This window comes from Electrona antarctica (genome assembly GCF_951216825.1).
Source record: "Electrona antarctica genome assembly, chromosome: 3".
Classification (NCBI taxonomy): domain Eukaryota; kingdom Metazoa; phylum Chordata; class Actinopteri; order Myctophiformes; family Myctophidae; genus Electrona; species Electrona antarctica.
In genome coordinates this window covers 22,904,481-22,919,932 of record NC_136808.1, presented here as the reverse complement: position 1 = coordinate 22,919,932, position 15,452 = coordinate 22,904,481, and the positions used below count along the sequence as shown (strand labels likewise).

The 15,452-nt window shown below is 42.4% G+C and overlaps 1 protein-coding gene across 1 annotated transcript in view; it reads right to left on the bottom strand.

The window, feature by feature from the left end:
- Positions 1–330: 330 nt before the first annotated feature.
- LOC306920069 (CD82 antigen-like) overlaps positions 331–15,452 on the bottom strand; it is a 57,228-nt gene continuing 42,106 nt past the window's right edge. Inside the window, exons 6-9 of the mRNA XM_079496685.1 lie at positions 14,625–14,720; positions 9,273–9,452; positions 7,185–7,268; positions 331–3,120 (exon numbers count right to left, since the gene is read on the bottom strand). Of these exons, the coding sequence (XP_079352811.1) occupies positions 3,040–3,120; positions 7,185–7,268; positions 9,273–9,452; positions 14,625–14,720 (441 nt within the window). The 3' untranslated portion in view covers positions 331–3,039. The remainder of the gene's footprint in view (positions 3,121–7,184; positions 7,269–9,272; positions 9,453–14,624; positions 14,721–15,452) is intronic.

Sequence of the window (15,452 nt, the reverse complement as noted above, 5' to 3'; positions counted from 1 at the left end):
AACCATAGTGATGCCAGTCTCTTAAAGCAGGGGTTCTCAACCCGTGGGCTGCGACCCCCCAGGGGGGTCACAAAAAAAAAAAAAAAAAAAGTGCGGTGCCCCTGCCCCCCCTGCACCCCCATTAACTCTGCCCATGAACTACAGTTGAATTTCAATGGACTTCTATGGGCTGGCCTGCAGTACACCGTTCTAACGGACCAGAAGTGGGGACGCCGTCTCATTTGGGGGCGTGACATTTGTAGTCCCCGTGTGTCTCTATGGATTTGAATGAATGAAACGACAGCGTAAACAACAGTCTGGCTACTGAATGAATGAAACGACAGCGTAAACAACAGTCTGGCTACTGGGTTTATTGGCAAAATGAAACGGAACAACTGTGGTGAGAATACACAAACTACTCCAGTTTAATCACACCTACACCTTTTTAGAAGTTATTTCGAGGTTAATGGAATGTGTTTCAAACATACAGTACTGTACAAAAAAACCAAACAAAAACAGGATATCTTTTGTACATCATAAAAACATAGGAAAAAAACGTTTGCTGAAAAGACGTTTGCTGAAAAGTTAAAAAAATGTACATAAATGTATTCCAAATGATTTACTGTATAAACATACACATTTAAGTTCCAAGATGGATATTCTTTTTATTTCTCCCCCCGCCAAGCAATATCTCTTTCACATCAAGTACATAACTTAAATTGTGTATAGCATCAATTTTCCCTTCACTTAGTCAAAGTTTAAACATCCCTGATTTAAAAAATAATAAAAATTCACGTCTCAAGCGCTTTGAGGAAAATTTTGCTGAACAATTAAACAATTAAAGATTACAAAACAGGGGAAGAAGAAGTCACAGTTCTGATGTTTATCGTTGCCGACAGAAAACCTTGTATCTCCATTTATTTTACATTTTATAAAAATTGTGAAGTAGATCGGCTAATTAATATTTTACCTTTTTTTTAAGTAAATAAAAAGGGACGGTTTTGGACTTACAAGGTTTCCCTCCTTTACAGCATCAGGTAATTTCTTGAAGAGCATTTCCCCGTTAAAAGGCAATTGTAAACCGAGTTTTTAACACTTTTGGGTTGGCATGCATGCATCATATAAGTGGTCCTTCTTATGTAATTATTTCTAAATACCTGAACAAAAATGACTGGTAAACAAAGAAATCCTGTGTCCACACTTAAGAATAAAGAAAAATAATACAAGAAAAGAGCCTACATAAAAAAAAAGGTACTAACCATGGAGTGACAGCTTCTAGGGGCCAATTTATACCTTGTCGTGCGACCGCGTCACTCGCCAAAACAAACCCAGAAGCGAGTTGCAACGAGTCTTGTATTGCAGTTGAGAATCAGTTAATGACCGCGAGCAACGTAGTCGTACGAGGACATATAAACTAGGCTTAAAAAGGAAATGTTCTCTTGGGTTCAAAGTCCCATGAGCATAACTAATAATATTATATATACACAATACACTTAAAACTAAAATTCACAAAAAAAAACGTCAACCAACACTGAAGTACCGAATCTACAATCCGAAATCACCAGGCGGATGGATGGATTTAGCAGGAAGAGGAATCCCAAGATGAAATCACATTCTGTCATTCGTTAAAGAAAATTCATGTTTCCCCTTTAGATTGTTCAAGGGGAAATAATGCTGCAATTAGCTTCCAAAGACATCTTCATAGACACCTTAAGCGCTTAAATAATAATAATAATAATATTTATCTAAGAGCATGGAGGCACTATGAAAGCCACTTATAACTTAGTTGTGTGCCGGTGTCTCGCATCGAAAATAGTAAACTTGTAAATCTTCTATTTTAGCAACAAGGCACGCAGACAAATATCGTTCTGTGTATTTGATAAGAGGCAAGGTTCCTCCTCCCTCTGACCTTATGCCTAATCTATGTCTTCCATCAATACCTGCTCAACCTGTTCCAGAAAATGCCAACCACTTAAACTCTTTGTAAAGAGCCCAGTTGGCTCTGTAGTCTGTACTACTTGGTCTGCCATCGTTTTCCAAATCTCTTCGCCAGAAATAGGCGATCTCCAAGTTCACAACATGAGCTTGCAGATAATAAGCCATTTCTGGCGAACGTGCGCTACTAGGTTTCAATTTTGGACATGAACTCAATGTTGGACATTTTCAGCTTTACTCAAAAGTTTTATAGTACCAAAAGCCTCGGTCAAACCAAAGATTCACGACGAGCCGAGTTAAAACCTGACAACCACTGTACCGCAAACAGAATACCCCCAAATTGTGGTTTGCAACATTATAAAACTGGACAGTCCACGTCAAAGCGACTGGCGGAGGCCGTTTCCCAGCGTCCATAGAAAAAAGTTCCTCACATCACGTCAACCTGTACTTCCCTGACAGCACAACCTTTCCCTCTACATCTATGGAGCTATATATTGTGTATATTCCGCTTATACCGTGTAGCCAACCAAATAGCAGTCCCTCCAGGCTATGGGTTATAAACAGCGGGCCCGTCCTTTCCCATGTATGGGAAGGAAAACAATAATAAAACACGTGAGATTATTTCCATATAAGATATCAATATTTTGGGACCTTAGCGCTCTGTTGTTGGAAAAGGACGTGGGAACATTAGCATGTTGTGCAAGCGTCAGGTAAAACAGATAAATCATAATAATGGCAGTAACATTGTTGATCACACGAGACTCAAATCAGCCGTCATCAGCCGAGCTGCGACGGGGTAATGCAGACCGCTGCGATTTGTCTCTGCAAACGGTCTAAAACTGTTTAGTTTCGTCGCAAATCTTTCATCTGAACTAGGAGGCTTTAAGTGATCCAGGTCGGGGAACTGGACTGGAACAAAAGTGCCTCAAATGGAACATTAAAAAAAAAACTGAATAAATCCAACAAAAATTTAAAGCAAACAAACATTTGTTTTTTACATTTGGACAAAACGTTTCACCACATAAGCGGTGACAGAACGCATTATTTGCTCTCTCTTTCTCTGTGTGTGTGTGTGTGTGTGTGTGTGTGTGTGTGTGTGTGTGTGTCATCTTCGTCCACTCAGCTTTAGTACTTTGGCACTTTGGTATAGTCCTCTCGTTGTGTCACACTCTTACACAAGCAGATAGACAGAATCATGCCCAGGAGCTGTGAAACAAAAATAGATGACGAACAGGTCAAACATTTTATCTTCTAAAACATGGGTATTCAAACCGGGGGGGGCACCAAATTACCACCAAATTATCTTTTGATAGGAAAGGGGTCTGAGAATACGTCATTAGCAAAGCAACAGAAGTTAAACAACAATATAGACCCAGTCAAGCAAAAGTGTACATATTTTATATAGGAGGTTCAACATATAAATGACCATGATTAATAGAGAAGTCGTAACTGCTAGATGACAGTTTAATGTGGTGTTCTGTTGCGAACCAGACTTTACTTTTACTTATACTGTATTATGTCTGTTTCCCTCGGCTGCTGTGCCTTCATAGAAGTGTTGAGAACTACATTTGCTATTTTAGTGCCTTTTATACATTTGAGTTGAGCACATGGCGGTTGCCTCGGTTCGTGTTAAAAGCAGACGTGTCAGGAGGAGACAACAAAACAACCTAGCCTATACAGACTGTACTGAATGAGAGCACGGTGGAGAGTAACTGTCGTTCAAGACAGTTATTTAAAATGAGAGAAATTATGTAGGGAACTTTCTCCTCTGAAGGCAGTGCTCCAGTGCAGTGTTGTTTTTGGCAGCAAATTTCTATTTTAGTTTTAATCACAGTCTTTTGAATAGTTTTCACATTTTAGTCACCTGGAAAGCTTAAGCGTTAGTCTAGTTTTAGTCGACTAAATATAAGATTTTAGTCGACTAAATCTACAGCTGATTTAGTCGACTAAAATGTATTTCGCAATGGCTGTTTTTACACTTGCTGAAAATAGCCGATCTACAAGCTCACAACACGTCGCAGTGCGCCGCGTTGTGAGCTTGTAGATCGGCTATTTGCAGCATGCAACCAATTTTAAAATGACTTATACTTGATCTAGGACTTATACTGGATCTTATACTGGATCTAGGACCACTAGTCCCTTCCTAACATTTTAGTCTAGTTTTTATTTGTTGACTAAATCAACAGTATATTTAGTCATAGTTTTAGTCATCATGGCTTAGTTTTCATTTTGTTTTTATGTAGTTTTTGTCAGTGAAAAAAGGTAGTCGACGAACATATTTCGTCATAGTATTAGTCGACGAAAACAACACTGCTCCAGTGCAACCAGTGCTGGTTCCTATGTGTGCATGTGACTCCTCCACAAGTGACGGATGTACTGCATGCTACATGTTACTCTGCACGTAAAGCCCAGACCACACCCAATGGGTCGAGAGACGCAACAAAGCGGTTTTAGCGTTCGTCCTGGCGGTGTGATATGTCCTGTAGAGGCATGTAGTCGACCCACGTGATTCAATTGGTTCAATTCACCGGTTGCTTGCAACTTACATGCGTCTACATGGGTCTACTACACACAACCGTTTGGTTGCAAGGAGTTGCATGGTGACCCATTGGTGTGGTTTTGGGCATTAGGGGGTCCCTGCCTCATCTCTCTATCAGCTAAAAGGCATACATGGGCAACAAGAGCAGTTAAGTCTATCTGTGGGTTTTACAAAAATGTAACCGATACTGGTTAATTCCCCCCCCAGCGAAAGCGACGATAATATACCCCCTGAAAGTTACCACTAAATAGCAGGTGAAATGAGACAACCAAAGATTAGAATGCAGCCTGCATATTATTATGCCATTATTTCCAAGCTATCATCATGTACGTACGTGGAAAAGCATTATGCAATGGTAGATGCTAGGGGCGGCAGTGGCTCAGGTAATAGAGCACCGAAGTCCTGACGTCACTGCCTTCTACTGTCAGTAGAGGGCATCAGTCCACAGGTTCATGTACTTTTTATTTGCATTGTAATCTCCATAGGGGGATTTTAGATCGCCTCATATAAGAACTGTGTTTGAAAAATAAACCGATCACCCCGGCCTTTTCACTCATATGGATATGAAGCATCGACTGAAGGTGGAAATGTACAAATATACCCAAAGAGTAACAAAATAAGCGTTAGAAACGAGTCAAACAACCCATAGACTACATTTCCGGGTATGCGTGTGGCTGCATCTGTCCGTCGCACAAGAGAAACTGAATGTCAATTACGTTTATTTTTATTTTATTGATATTTAATGTTTCGTGGTTAGTACGAGTCGAGTCACCACCAGCTGAGCTTACGTCAACGAGGAATCTCAGGAACGCAATGTGTTGACAGCTGGGCGTGACGTATATTAGCAGCGACATTGCCTTCATATGTAGTTTCAAGGCTTTTGCGGTCACATTAATTCCATTTTCTCCAGAAACTGGCTGTATCAAATATGAATGGACATCATTAACGACGCACAGCCACTCCCCTGACAGAAAGGCCGGGGTGGTCGGTTTATTTTTCAAACACAGTTCTTATATGAAGCGACCTAAAATCGCCCTATGTAGATTTCAATGCAAATAAAAAAATACATGAACCTGTGTGTTGGTGCCCTCTACTGAAAGTGACGTCAGACTTCGGTGCTCTATAAGAGTGGCCCGTAGAGCGACCGATGGGAACCGCAAGGTTCCCAGTTCGATCCCTGTGGATGGGCTCCCCCAGAGTTAGTGTCAAGTGTCCTTGAGCAAGACTCTGAACCCCCGATTGCTCCTGGCGTGGAGGTTGGTGCCCCCGTGCACCGTGCAATTTGACGTCGACTACCTTTTTCCACTGACGAAAACTAAATGGAAACTAAATAAAAACTAAGCTATGATGACTAAAACTAAGACAAAATATACTGACAATTTCGTCAACAAATAAAAACTAGACTAACATGGGACATTATCTTGGTACATTTTACACTTGGTTTCATGCTGAAACTAGCAGATCTACAAGCTCACAACGCGTCGCAGCGCGACACGTTGTGAGCTTGTAGATCGGCTATTTTCATCAAGTGAAAAAAATCATTACGATGACATCTATACACTGACACCACGGCGCGTAAACAGCGCCTAAAACTATGACTCCGCCCACAAACGGGGGAAGTTGTGATTTTCGCTCGTTCACTGCAATGCAATTTGCGGCATTTTCAAAACAATATTGAGCAGAGTAGCGATTATCAAACGCATTTGCAATGCCATACGTTGAAAGATCTGTTGCCCGTGGACAAGGCACGCTACCTCCGCAAGTTAGATAGCATCGGCATAGATGTTTGTCCGTATGTGATTAAGGATTGGACCAAGTTGCATTGGCAGCCATAGAAAATTCCGGGGTAAATTCTTACCCCGGATGTGACGTTTTTGGGCGTTCCTGTCTAGCGTGGTGTCAGTGTATTGCCTGCCAAAATACATTTTAGTTGACTAAATCAACTGTAGATTTAGTCGACTAAAACTAGACTAACACTAAAACATTCCAGGTGACTAAAATGTGACTAAAACTAAATGAAAACTATTCAAGAGACCATGACTAAAACTAAAATCTGCTGTCAAAAACAACACTGTCTGTTAGGGGTTTAGTAGTGTCTTGCTCAGGGACACGTCGTAGTCACGTCGGGCCGGGAAGAGAACCTGTGAAATTCTAATCACCAGACGGTAGGCATGTAACGATATATCGTATATCGATATATATCAATATTAATCCCAACGATAATATTATGAATCGATTTAATAAAATAAAAAAATCGATTTAAAAAAATACAAAAGCTTTAATCATATTCCATCATATTCAAGTGCTTTTGGAGAGAAATTATTCACTTTCAGTAGTAGAGCACTGTAGACCCCTCTACAGTGCTCTACTACTGAAAGTGAATAAGCTGTGTGTCTGTGCCCAGGTGATGGTCGTTGATGCTCATTAATACATCAAGGAAGGCAATTATTTCTGCACTGTCAAAAGTAATGCTACTTCTTTTACAATGTTGTTAAATAAAAAAATGTGAAAAAAGCTCGGGGGAGAAGATAAATTATATAAAAAATAAATAAAATGGTACTTTTTCTGGAAAATATTTTTTGTTTTTAACTCAAATCTTTGCTTCTGGGGGAGTCCCTGGAACATTTTTTTTGTTTAAAATCATGAATCATGAAATGATCGTGAACCTCATATCGTGATACAAACCGTATCGTAAGTTGAGTGAATCGTTACATGTCTAATCATTACGTACCTCAATCACAGCCACTGCCAGACAGATGCCCAGGATCACTCCCAGGTTGGTGAGGAGCCAACTCTCCACACTGGAGGAACAGCCCTGGAAGAAGAGGAAGTTGACAATGAAATGCATGGAATAAAGCTGAATAACATCTCAAGACTGAAAATGTAATGATGATGTTTTATAGGGCCGACCAGCTGAAGATGACAATGAAGATGAAATTACATTTAACTGGGACATTCATGTTTCTGGAAGATGCTTCTAAACCCTTTATTCTATTGCTAGTTTTGATCACTTCAAATATTCTTTCATCTTAAAATAACTAATGACCAAAAATACTAGCCAATCTACAAAGCTCACAGCACGTGTTGTGAGCTTGTAGATCTGCTATTTTCGGTGTGCAGTCTTCAATGGAATCGAAATGAGCGAAATCAGTCGTTGCTGAGAACTTTAATGCATGGAAATGGCACATAAAGCAGCTCTGACATGACTTGATAACCACATGAACCCCAGAATCCCTATTCTGGGCATAATCAAAAATGCCATCAAAAATGGCAAACATAGATCTGCTATTTTGGGGGTATTTGTCGTACAAAAAGTACAATAGTGTTTAAGTGGTTAACATTAACAATTTGGAAAGGAGCCAGCTTATGTGGTTCGGGCATCTGGTTAGGATGCCTCTCGAGTGTCTCCCTAGGGAGGTCCTCGATGCACGTCCCACTGGGAGGAGACCAAGGGGCCAGTGAGGCGCTCCAACGTTGAAGCACTGGGCCCTAGTGGTAAGAGGAGGGACTACAGGCGGACCCGTGGATTCATGACCGGGAAACCCCGTGCAGCTGGGCTTTAACATTGAGCGCTCGGTTGCACTTCCGCATTTGCCAACCAAAATTTGGTTGGCAAATGCGGAAGTAGACGTTTTGAGACGGTCCTTCCGGGTGCTTCAAAACGCCACTGAGCAACTTCCACTGACATGAATAGCGGAGGGGGCGGAGCTTCGCGCCAGATCAGTCTCTATCCTTTTATATACTCTATGGAGGAGACCCCGGGGCAGACCAAGGCGCAGATAGAGGGATTACATCGACTCACTGGTCCCTCGTTTTGCTGCTTTTGCACGCTTCTATCGCCAGGTCTCCACAGAAAATCAGGGATCTATCGCAGCTCTGGACTGTTCTCTTCCTACGCTCGCAAACATGCAGACCTCTCGTCTGTAGGCAGACCAGTGCCTGGTCGGTCTGCCTACAGACCAGCCTCTCGTCTGTAGGCAGACCAGTGCCTGGTCGGTCTGCCTACAGACCAGCCTCTCGTCTGTAGGCAGACCGACCAGTGGCTGGTCGGTCTGCCTACAGACCAGCCTCTCGTCTGTAGGCAGACCGACCAGTGGCTGGTCGGTCTGCCTACAGACCAGCCTCTCGTCTGTAGGCAGACCGACCAGTGCCTGGTCGGTCTGCCTACCTCGTATTGGCGTTGCCTTACTCATAAAGAGTTCCTGCATGGCTCCGCCCCTGGATACCCATGACGGTATCCGGAGAACTCGCCAGTTTTCCAACTTGTCTTCATCGTTATGCTAACATGTATGTCAAACTCACAGATGTTATAGTTCATTTCCAAAGTGATCAAATTATTTTGTGCAATTAAATGGTCAGCTAGATAATGATAACAACGTGAGTATGTGAATACCAATGTATCCAATATAGCGCCGTCCATGGCAGCTGTGGTAACTGCACTGCATTCTGTAACTGTACTACTGAAACAAATTCCTAACATGTTTACATGTATGGCAAATAAAGGCTTCTGATTCTGAAGTAGGCCTACCATTTCAGGATATTGTTTACTAATTAATTACATTGTTTCGGTACTTTGGTGTTTAAAATGTAGCATTCCTACTTCATCTAGTGTAAACTCTAAACAACTATCCTCTCTCTCACTCTCCATTCAATGCAATTTAAATGAAGGTGAAGTAAAACTAAAATGCGCTAAACTGCGGCGAGTCGGACAACAGGCGAGCTCTCCGGTATCCCCCATGACAATGTGTCTGCGACCCCCCACAAACAAAATGGGTCACCGACCACGACCACACAGTTTTAAGGAAAAGGGCTTCCGTACCACGTCGTAAACGGGCCAGTCATCCGCCGCCGGGGCCTCGCAGAAGCCAACGTCAGAGACGTTGCCCCCCGTGGCGAGAGACACATTCTGGCAGGAGCAGGGGAACAGCAGCTGGGAGCTGTTGACGATCACCCCGTTGCGATCCCAGTCCATACGACCGGTCCAACCACAGCACTCCATCTGCAGACAGACACAGAGACACAGAGACACAGAGACACAGCCACACAGCCACACAGCCACACACACACACACACACACACACACACACACACACACACACACACACACACACACACACACACACACACACACACACACACACACACACACACACACACACACACACACACACACACACACACACACACACACACACACACACAGCTGATTAAATAATCTGTGTGCTTTATTCAAACGGAGACGTGTCAGAGAGAGAGATGAGAGATCACAGACAGAGAATGATACAATGGCTTGTGTGATGTTGTAAATGGGGCCGGGGGTGTTGGGTAAACTTCTGTGTGTCCAGACAGGAATGGAAATGCATTGTCAAATATTATGGATTTGGTTAACCCATTCCGGGGCGGGAACCACTTTTGGTGTTATAAGCATTATGTTATACTTTAGCTATTGAAAAATAGCAGATCTAGCTCGTAGCGCGTCACCAAGTGCCGCGCTATGAGCTTGAAGATCTGCTATTTTTGAAAAATCGTGGGGGCGGGTTAACTGTGTTGGCGAGCTGAGCGCACTGACGTATTATGGGATAGCTTGTTACTATTTTCGGTTCTGGTGTAGAGGGAAGCGGTCGCTCGAATCAGAGGGAGAGATATATTATATATTACTTTTGCCGTTTACTACGGACATTTGATACAGAATTAGAACCCTGCGCTGTTCACGTGATTGAATTATTTTTGTTTATTAAATCACCAGTTCTTCAACACGGATTCCTTCTTTTTAGTATAGGAAGAAATCATAAGGATTACTCTGGAGAGGAGAGACACGGTGGTTATATTGGTTTGGAGCCAGGATGAAAAAAATAAAAACAGGTGGTTGGTACATGTGTTAAGAAATCGCAATGAACTGCAAGACACTTTACTTTGTCGTTCCAACTATTCATATTACACAACATTTTATGACTTATCTTGAGGTATGCCAGACAGAAGGTTTTGAGCAAGACACTGTACACTTAACCCCTCACTGCTCCCTCCCCGAGGTGCTGTATTAGAATAGTGCCCACTGCTCCTAATAAGTTAGGACGGTTAAATGCAGAGGACGAATTTCCGAGACCTTTAATTTCCTTTATATCAGATATTTGGCTCTCCAAGTACCACCATATAACAACTGATGTTAAAACACAGGAGCGTATACCTGCCTTTTTTGTTCCATTCCTAAGCCAATAATGCTGCTGCTCTGACAAAACTCTGTCTAATCACTAATCGGCACAACTGATGATATTTCTAATGTGATTAATCCGTTCTCAAATCTTGAGAGCCTATTTCAACCATTTTCTTCCTCCTTTAGGCGACTCCTCTGCGTACCACCAGAGGGAGGGCCCAAGTACCACCAGAGGGAGGGCCCAAGTACCACCAGAGGGAGGGCCCAAGTACCACCAGAGGGAGGGCCCAAGTACCACCAGAGGGAGGGCCCAAGTACCACCAGAGGGAGGGCCCAAGTACCACCAGAGGGAGGGCCCAAGTACCACCAGAGGGAGGGCCCAAGTACCACCAGAGGGAGGGCCCAAGTACCACCAGTGGGAGGGCCCAAGTACCACCAGAGGGAGGGCCCAAGTACCACCAGAGGGAGGGCCCAAGTACCACCAGAGGGAGGGCCCAAGTACCACCAGAGGGAGGGCCCAAGTACCACCAGAGGGAGGGCCCAAGTACCACCAGAGGGAGGGCCCAAGTACCACCAGAGGGAGGGCCCAAGTACCACCAGAGGGAGGGCCCAAGTACCACCAGAGGGAGGGCCCAAGTACCACCAGACAGTGGTATAGTACCAGTGGTTGGGAACCTCTAGGCCAGTCAATCTAAGCTAAAGATGGCGGGTGACACAAAATAAGTAAACGGCCATAGCATCATCGGAATAGGCCATATCGGCCATACAAATGCCATATCGGTATCGGAACGGTCTCAAAATAATACAGATTATTTAATCGGTTTACACCAGCAAAAATGTTTTAAATGAATTTTTTTTTAAAGCCAAATCAAATATGATCAAATCAAATCTTCAGTAAAAGTAAAAATAAACTTTACATTTAATTTGTGTACTCATTCAGTAGTCATTCAGTTGTGAAAACAGACACTTTGAAAAGAGTATAGGCTATTGTATTGATTACTTTATTAACAGGCTTTGGGCCAAGCCCCTATAGGGCCTAGGCTTGTTTCCATTGTGGTCCTCTGTATAATATCGGAATTGGTCAATCGGTATCGTCAGATATGACTCTGCAAATAATCTGAGATGGGATATCGGTCATAATTTCATAACTGTGCACCCCTATGAATAACCCCTAGTTTGACATGTCACATGCTACTTAAAGCATAATTAAATTTTCAATGGTACCCAAACGTTCAACCCCTGAATTTACCATGATCCACAATTTATATAATAATCCATTTTTAATAATGTTAATGTTATTTGGATGACTGGCCTGCTCTGCTTTAGATCAGTGGTTCCCAAACCTTTTAGCTCAAGACATAAAAGAAAACTTAAGACGTTTATCCGGGACCCAAACTAGTGAAAATAGCAGATCTACAAGGTCACAGCGCATCACTTCACGCCGCGTTACAAGCTTGTAGATCTGCCGTTTTCACTACTTCTTAACACTTTGACTTCTATTCACGAGTTGCTCGAGGGAATTAATTGTAGAACACTTTCCCTGCGATTCGCGAGTTGCCCGAGTTATGTTTTCATTGTTTAATCCACATTTTGAATCAGTTTTACGTCATCGCAAAAAGGTCTGTCGCTCCGGTGTGCAAAGGGTTATGCGCCTAGCAAGGTCTGTCGCTCCGGTGTGCAAAGGGTTATGCGCCTAGCAAGGTCTGTCGCTCCGGTGTGCAAAGGGTTAAGCGCCTAGCAAGCGCCAGGTCTGTTGTGGTCGACACTTTGGAATACCTTTCAACACTACAACAAGCGATTACATCGTCTTAAAGTGGATTTTCATGAAAAGCAACTCAGCGGTCGGTGCACTGGCTGTGCAAAGGTAACTTTAAACATGGGCAGTCTAGCCTGAAAGACGGCCGTACATTGTAGGCGTTCAACCTGTTAATATTTTTTTATGTATTTCTGGGACTTAATAGCGACCCATACAAATTGGTCGGAAACTGTGACTTTTGTGGCAGGTGTCAAACGTCAGTTTACCCTCAGGCTGTGGGATGCTGCTGTAGGTCAAGTTACACGGTTCTGCCGAAGGACACTTTCTAGAGCAGAGATGGAGCCTGTTGTTGACACTCTAGTCACAGAACATCATTTGTAATCTAGCCATGAACAATGCTTCAGATGTTCAGGTGATTTCCGCTGGCAACTCAATCCCTGACCGACGCGCACAGCCCTGGATGATGTACGTCAAGTATCAAATCCTCAGGTTACCAATGCTTAGTTTGAGCTCAGTCGCACTGTTTCAGAAACATTTCTTGGTTGGATGGCTGATCAAAATATACTTGATCGAATATGATTGAATATATCATGTTATTGTATATATCTCTGCTGTCGGGAGGAAACCTCATAACTCCAAAATGTTCATTTTTCAGGAAATTAAAAATATACATTTTTCAGGAAATTAAGTAAACCTTATATTTTTAAAACAAAGCAATACTACCTCATCAAAGTTGGTGTTGTGGCTTTATATATTGTCAATGACTTCCATGAGAGGAGGAGAGGTGGTGGAGTTAGTTGCTTTAGCAGACATTTTGAGGATCCAATGGAGTTAAGAGGTTTTGTCCAAACTCCAAAGCACTTTTTACTACTTTCCATCGGTTCAATACTTTCGAAACAACACACAGACATAAAGGGTGTTCAATAGCACTGATTTATGCCAAAAAAATAATCAAAAACCTCAAAAATGGAGTTATGAGGTTTCCTCCCGACAGCAACGTTATTTTATGGAACTTAGCCCCGAATTGCACCTTCTTAAACTAAACTGTGTTGTATATATGGAACATAACCTGCTGTGAAGCTGTTCACAAAACATTACCTAACTTTGCTACTAGAGGGAAATCATGTACTATTTCTCTACTCCTTGAATGCACTTTCTTGCACTCTTTATTCTATCCCTTTGTTTGCTGTGCTTTTGTTGTTTTGAATGTTATGCTATCTACAGTATGCTGCTGCATTGTCTGTAAGGAAGCTAAAAAATAAGTTTTACTCTTATGTACCTGTACACAAGATGGAACAATAAAGTACAACCTTGAACCTTGGGAACAGTCTCGCTTTTGTCCAAAATCTAAAATCTAATAGCCATTTGAACTATTTAGAAGACCACAGGTGTTTAGTGGGGGCCCACCAGGGGGAGCCAGGGGGCATTTGGAAAATAAATAAAGCAAAGAAAATTATATAAATATATGTTACAAGCTATCGATTTAAAAAATAAATAAAGCATAATGTATATTACAAGCATTGTGTTTTGAGCATTTAATTTTAATTTATTTATTGTTTTGGTAAATTGTTCTACCCAATTTAGTCCAATTCCTCGACATACTGTACTGTACATTTCTGGTATTGGCACTGCTGTACCCTAACCAACCCGTGGGAATGAATGAAGCCCCCATCGGGAGGAAATATCACCTGACATCCTACTTAACTCCTCCCGTTCAACATTTCCTGATGACAGACATACGCATTAAAACTGGGAAAAGCTTCCGTGTCCTTTTAGAATTTACTACATTTTAGCGTTGGCTGCACAAAAAATAGCAGATATACAAGCTTGGCAGAGCGTGACACAGATCTTCTACTTTTGTTTAGGTAGTTTAGAGAATGGAGTCCTGGTTCGCAGCTTGTCGAGGACACTGAGCAATGTTATTTATTTGAGGAACTCGACTAGTATTTCTGTGTAACTTTTCCCCATGAGTTAATGTTAGTACCTGTCCCTCAGTCTCACCAGATGGTTATCTGGTATGGGGCCGTATTCCTTTGTGGGGTGTTGTCTCGGCTGGAGGGCTTTTGGGGGCTATATTAAGAACACCAGTACAATGTCTCAGGGAGTCAGACTGGGGGTTTCTATTACAATGACAAGTCATGTAAGTTTTCTCCTTACTCGAGTAAAAATGCTCATACTTATAAGTCTGAATTCTTGTCTTGCCTCATTAATGTATTGTTCTTCTGAGCATGTACAGATCCTGCAAATTCCCTCAGCAAGCTCACCTTGCGCTGGATGAAGTCCCAGGCCTGTTCAGTGGTCGTGTTCTTGCCATAGTTGTCCAGGACCTTGCGTACGATCTTGGACATCTCATCGTTGATCTGGAACATAGAGAGGGTGTGATACTGTGATGTGATGCACATGAACATAGAGAGGGTGATACTGTGATGTGATGCACATGAACATAGAGAGGGTGATACTGTAATATCACCCTGTATATATCATACTGTAATGTGATGCACATGAACATAGAGAGGGTGATACTGTAATATCACCCTGTATATATCATACTGTAATGTGATGCACATGAACAGAGAGGGTGATACTGTGATGTGATGCACATGCACATAGAGAGGGTGATACTGTGATGTGATGCACATGAACATAGAGAGGGTGATACTGTAATATCACCCTGTATATATCATACTGTAATGTGATGCACATGAACAGAGAGGGTGATACTGTGATGTGATGCACATGCACATAGAGAGGGTGATACTGTGATGTGATGCACATGCACATAGAGAGGGTGATACTGTGATGTGATGCACATGAACATAGAGAGGGTGATACTGTAATGTGATGCACATGAACATAGAGAGGGTGATACTGTGATGTGATGCACATGAACATAGAGAGGGTGATACTGTGATGTGATGCACATGAACATAGAGAGGGTGATACTGTGATGTGATGCACATGAACAGAGAGAGGGTGATACTGTGATGTGATGCACATGAACATAGAGAGGGTGATACTGTGATGTGATGCACATGAACAGAGAGAGGGTGATACTGTGATGTGATGTGATGCACATGAACATAGAGGGTGAT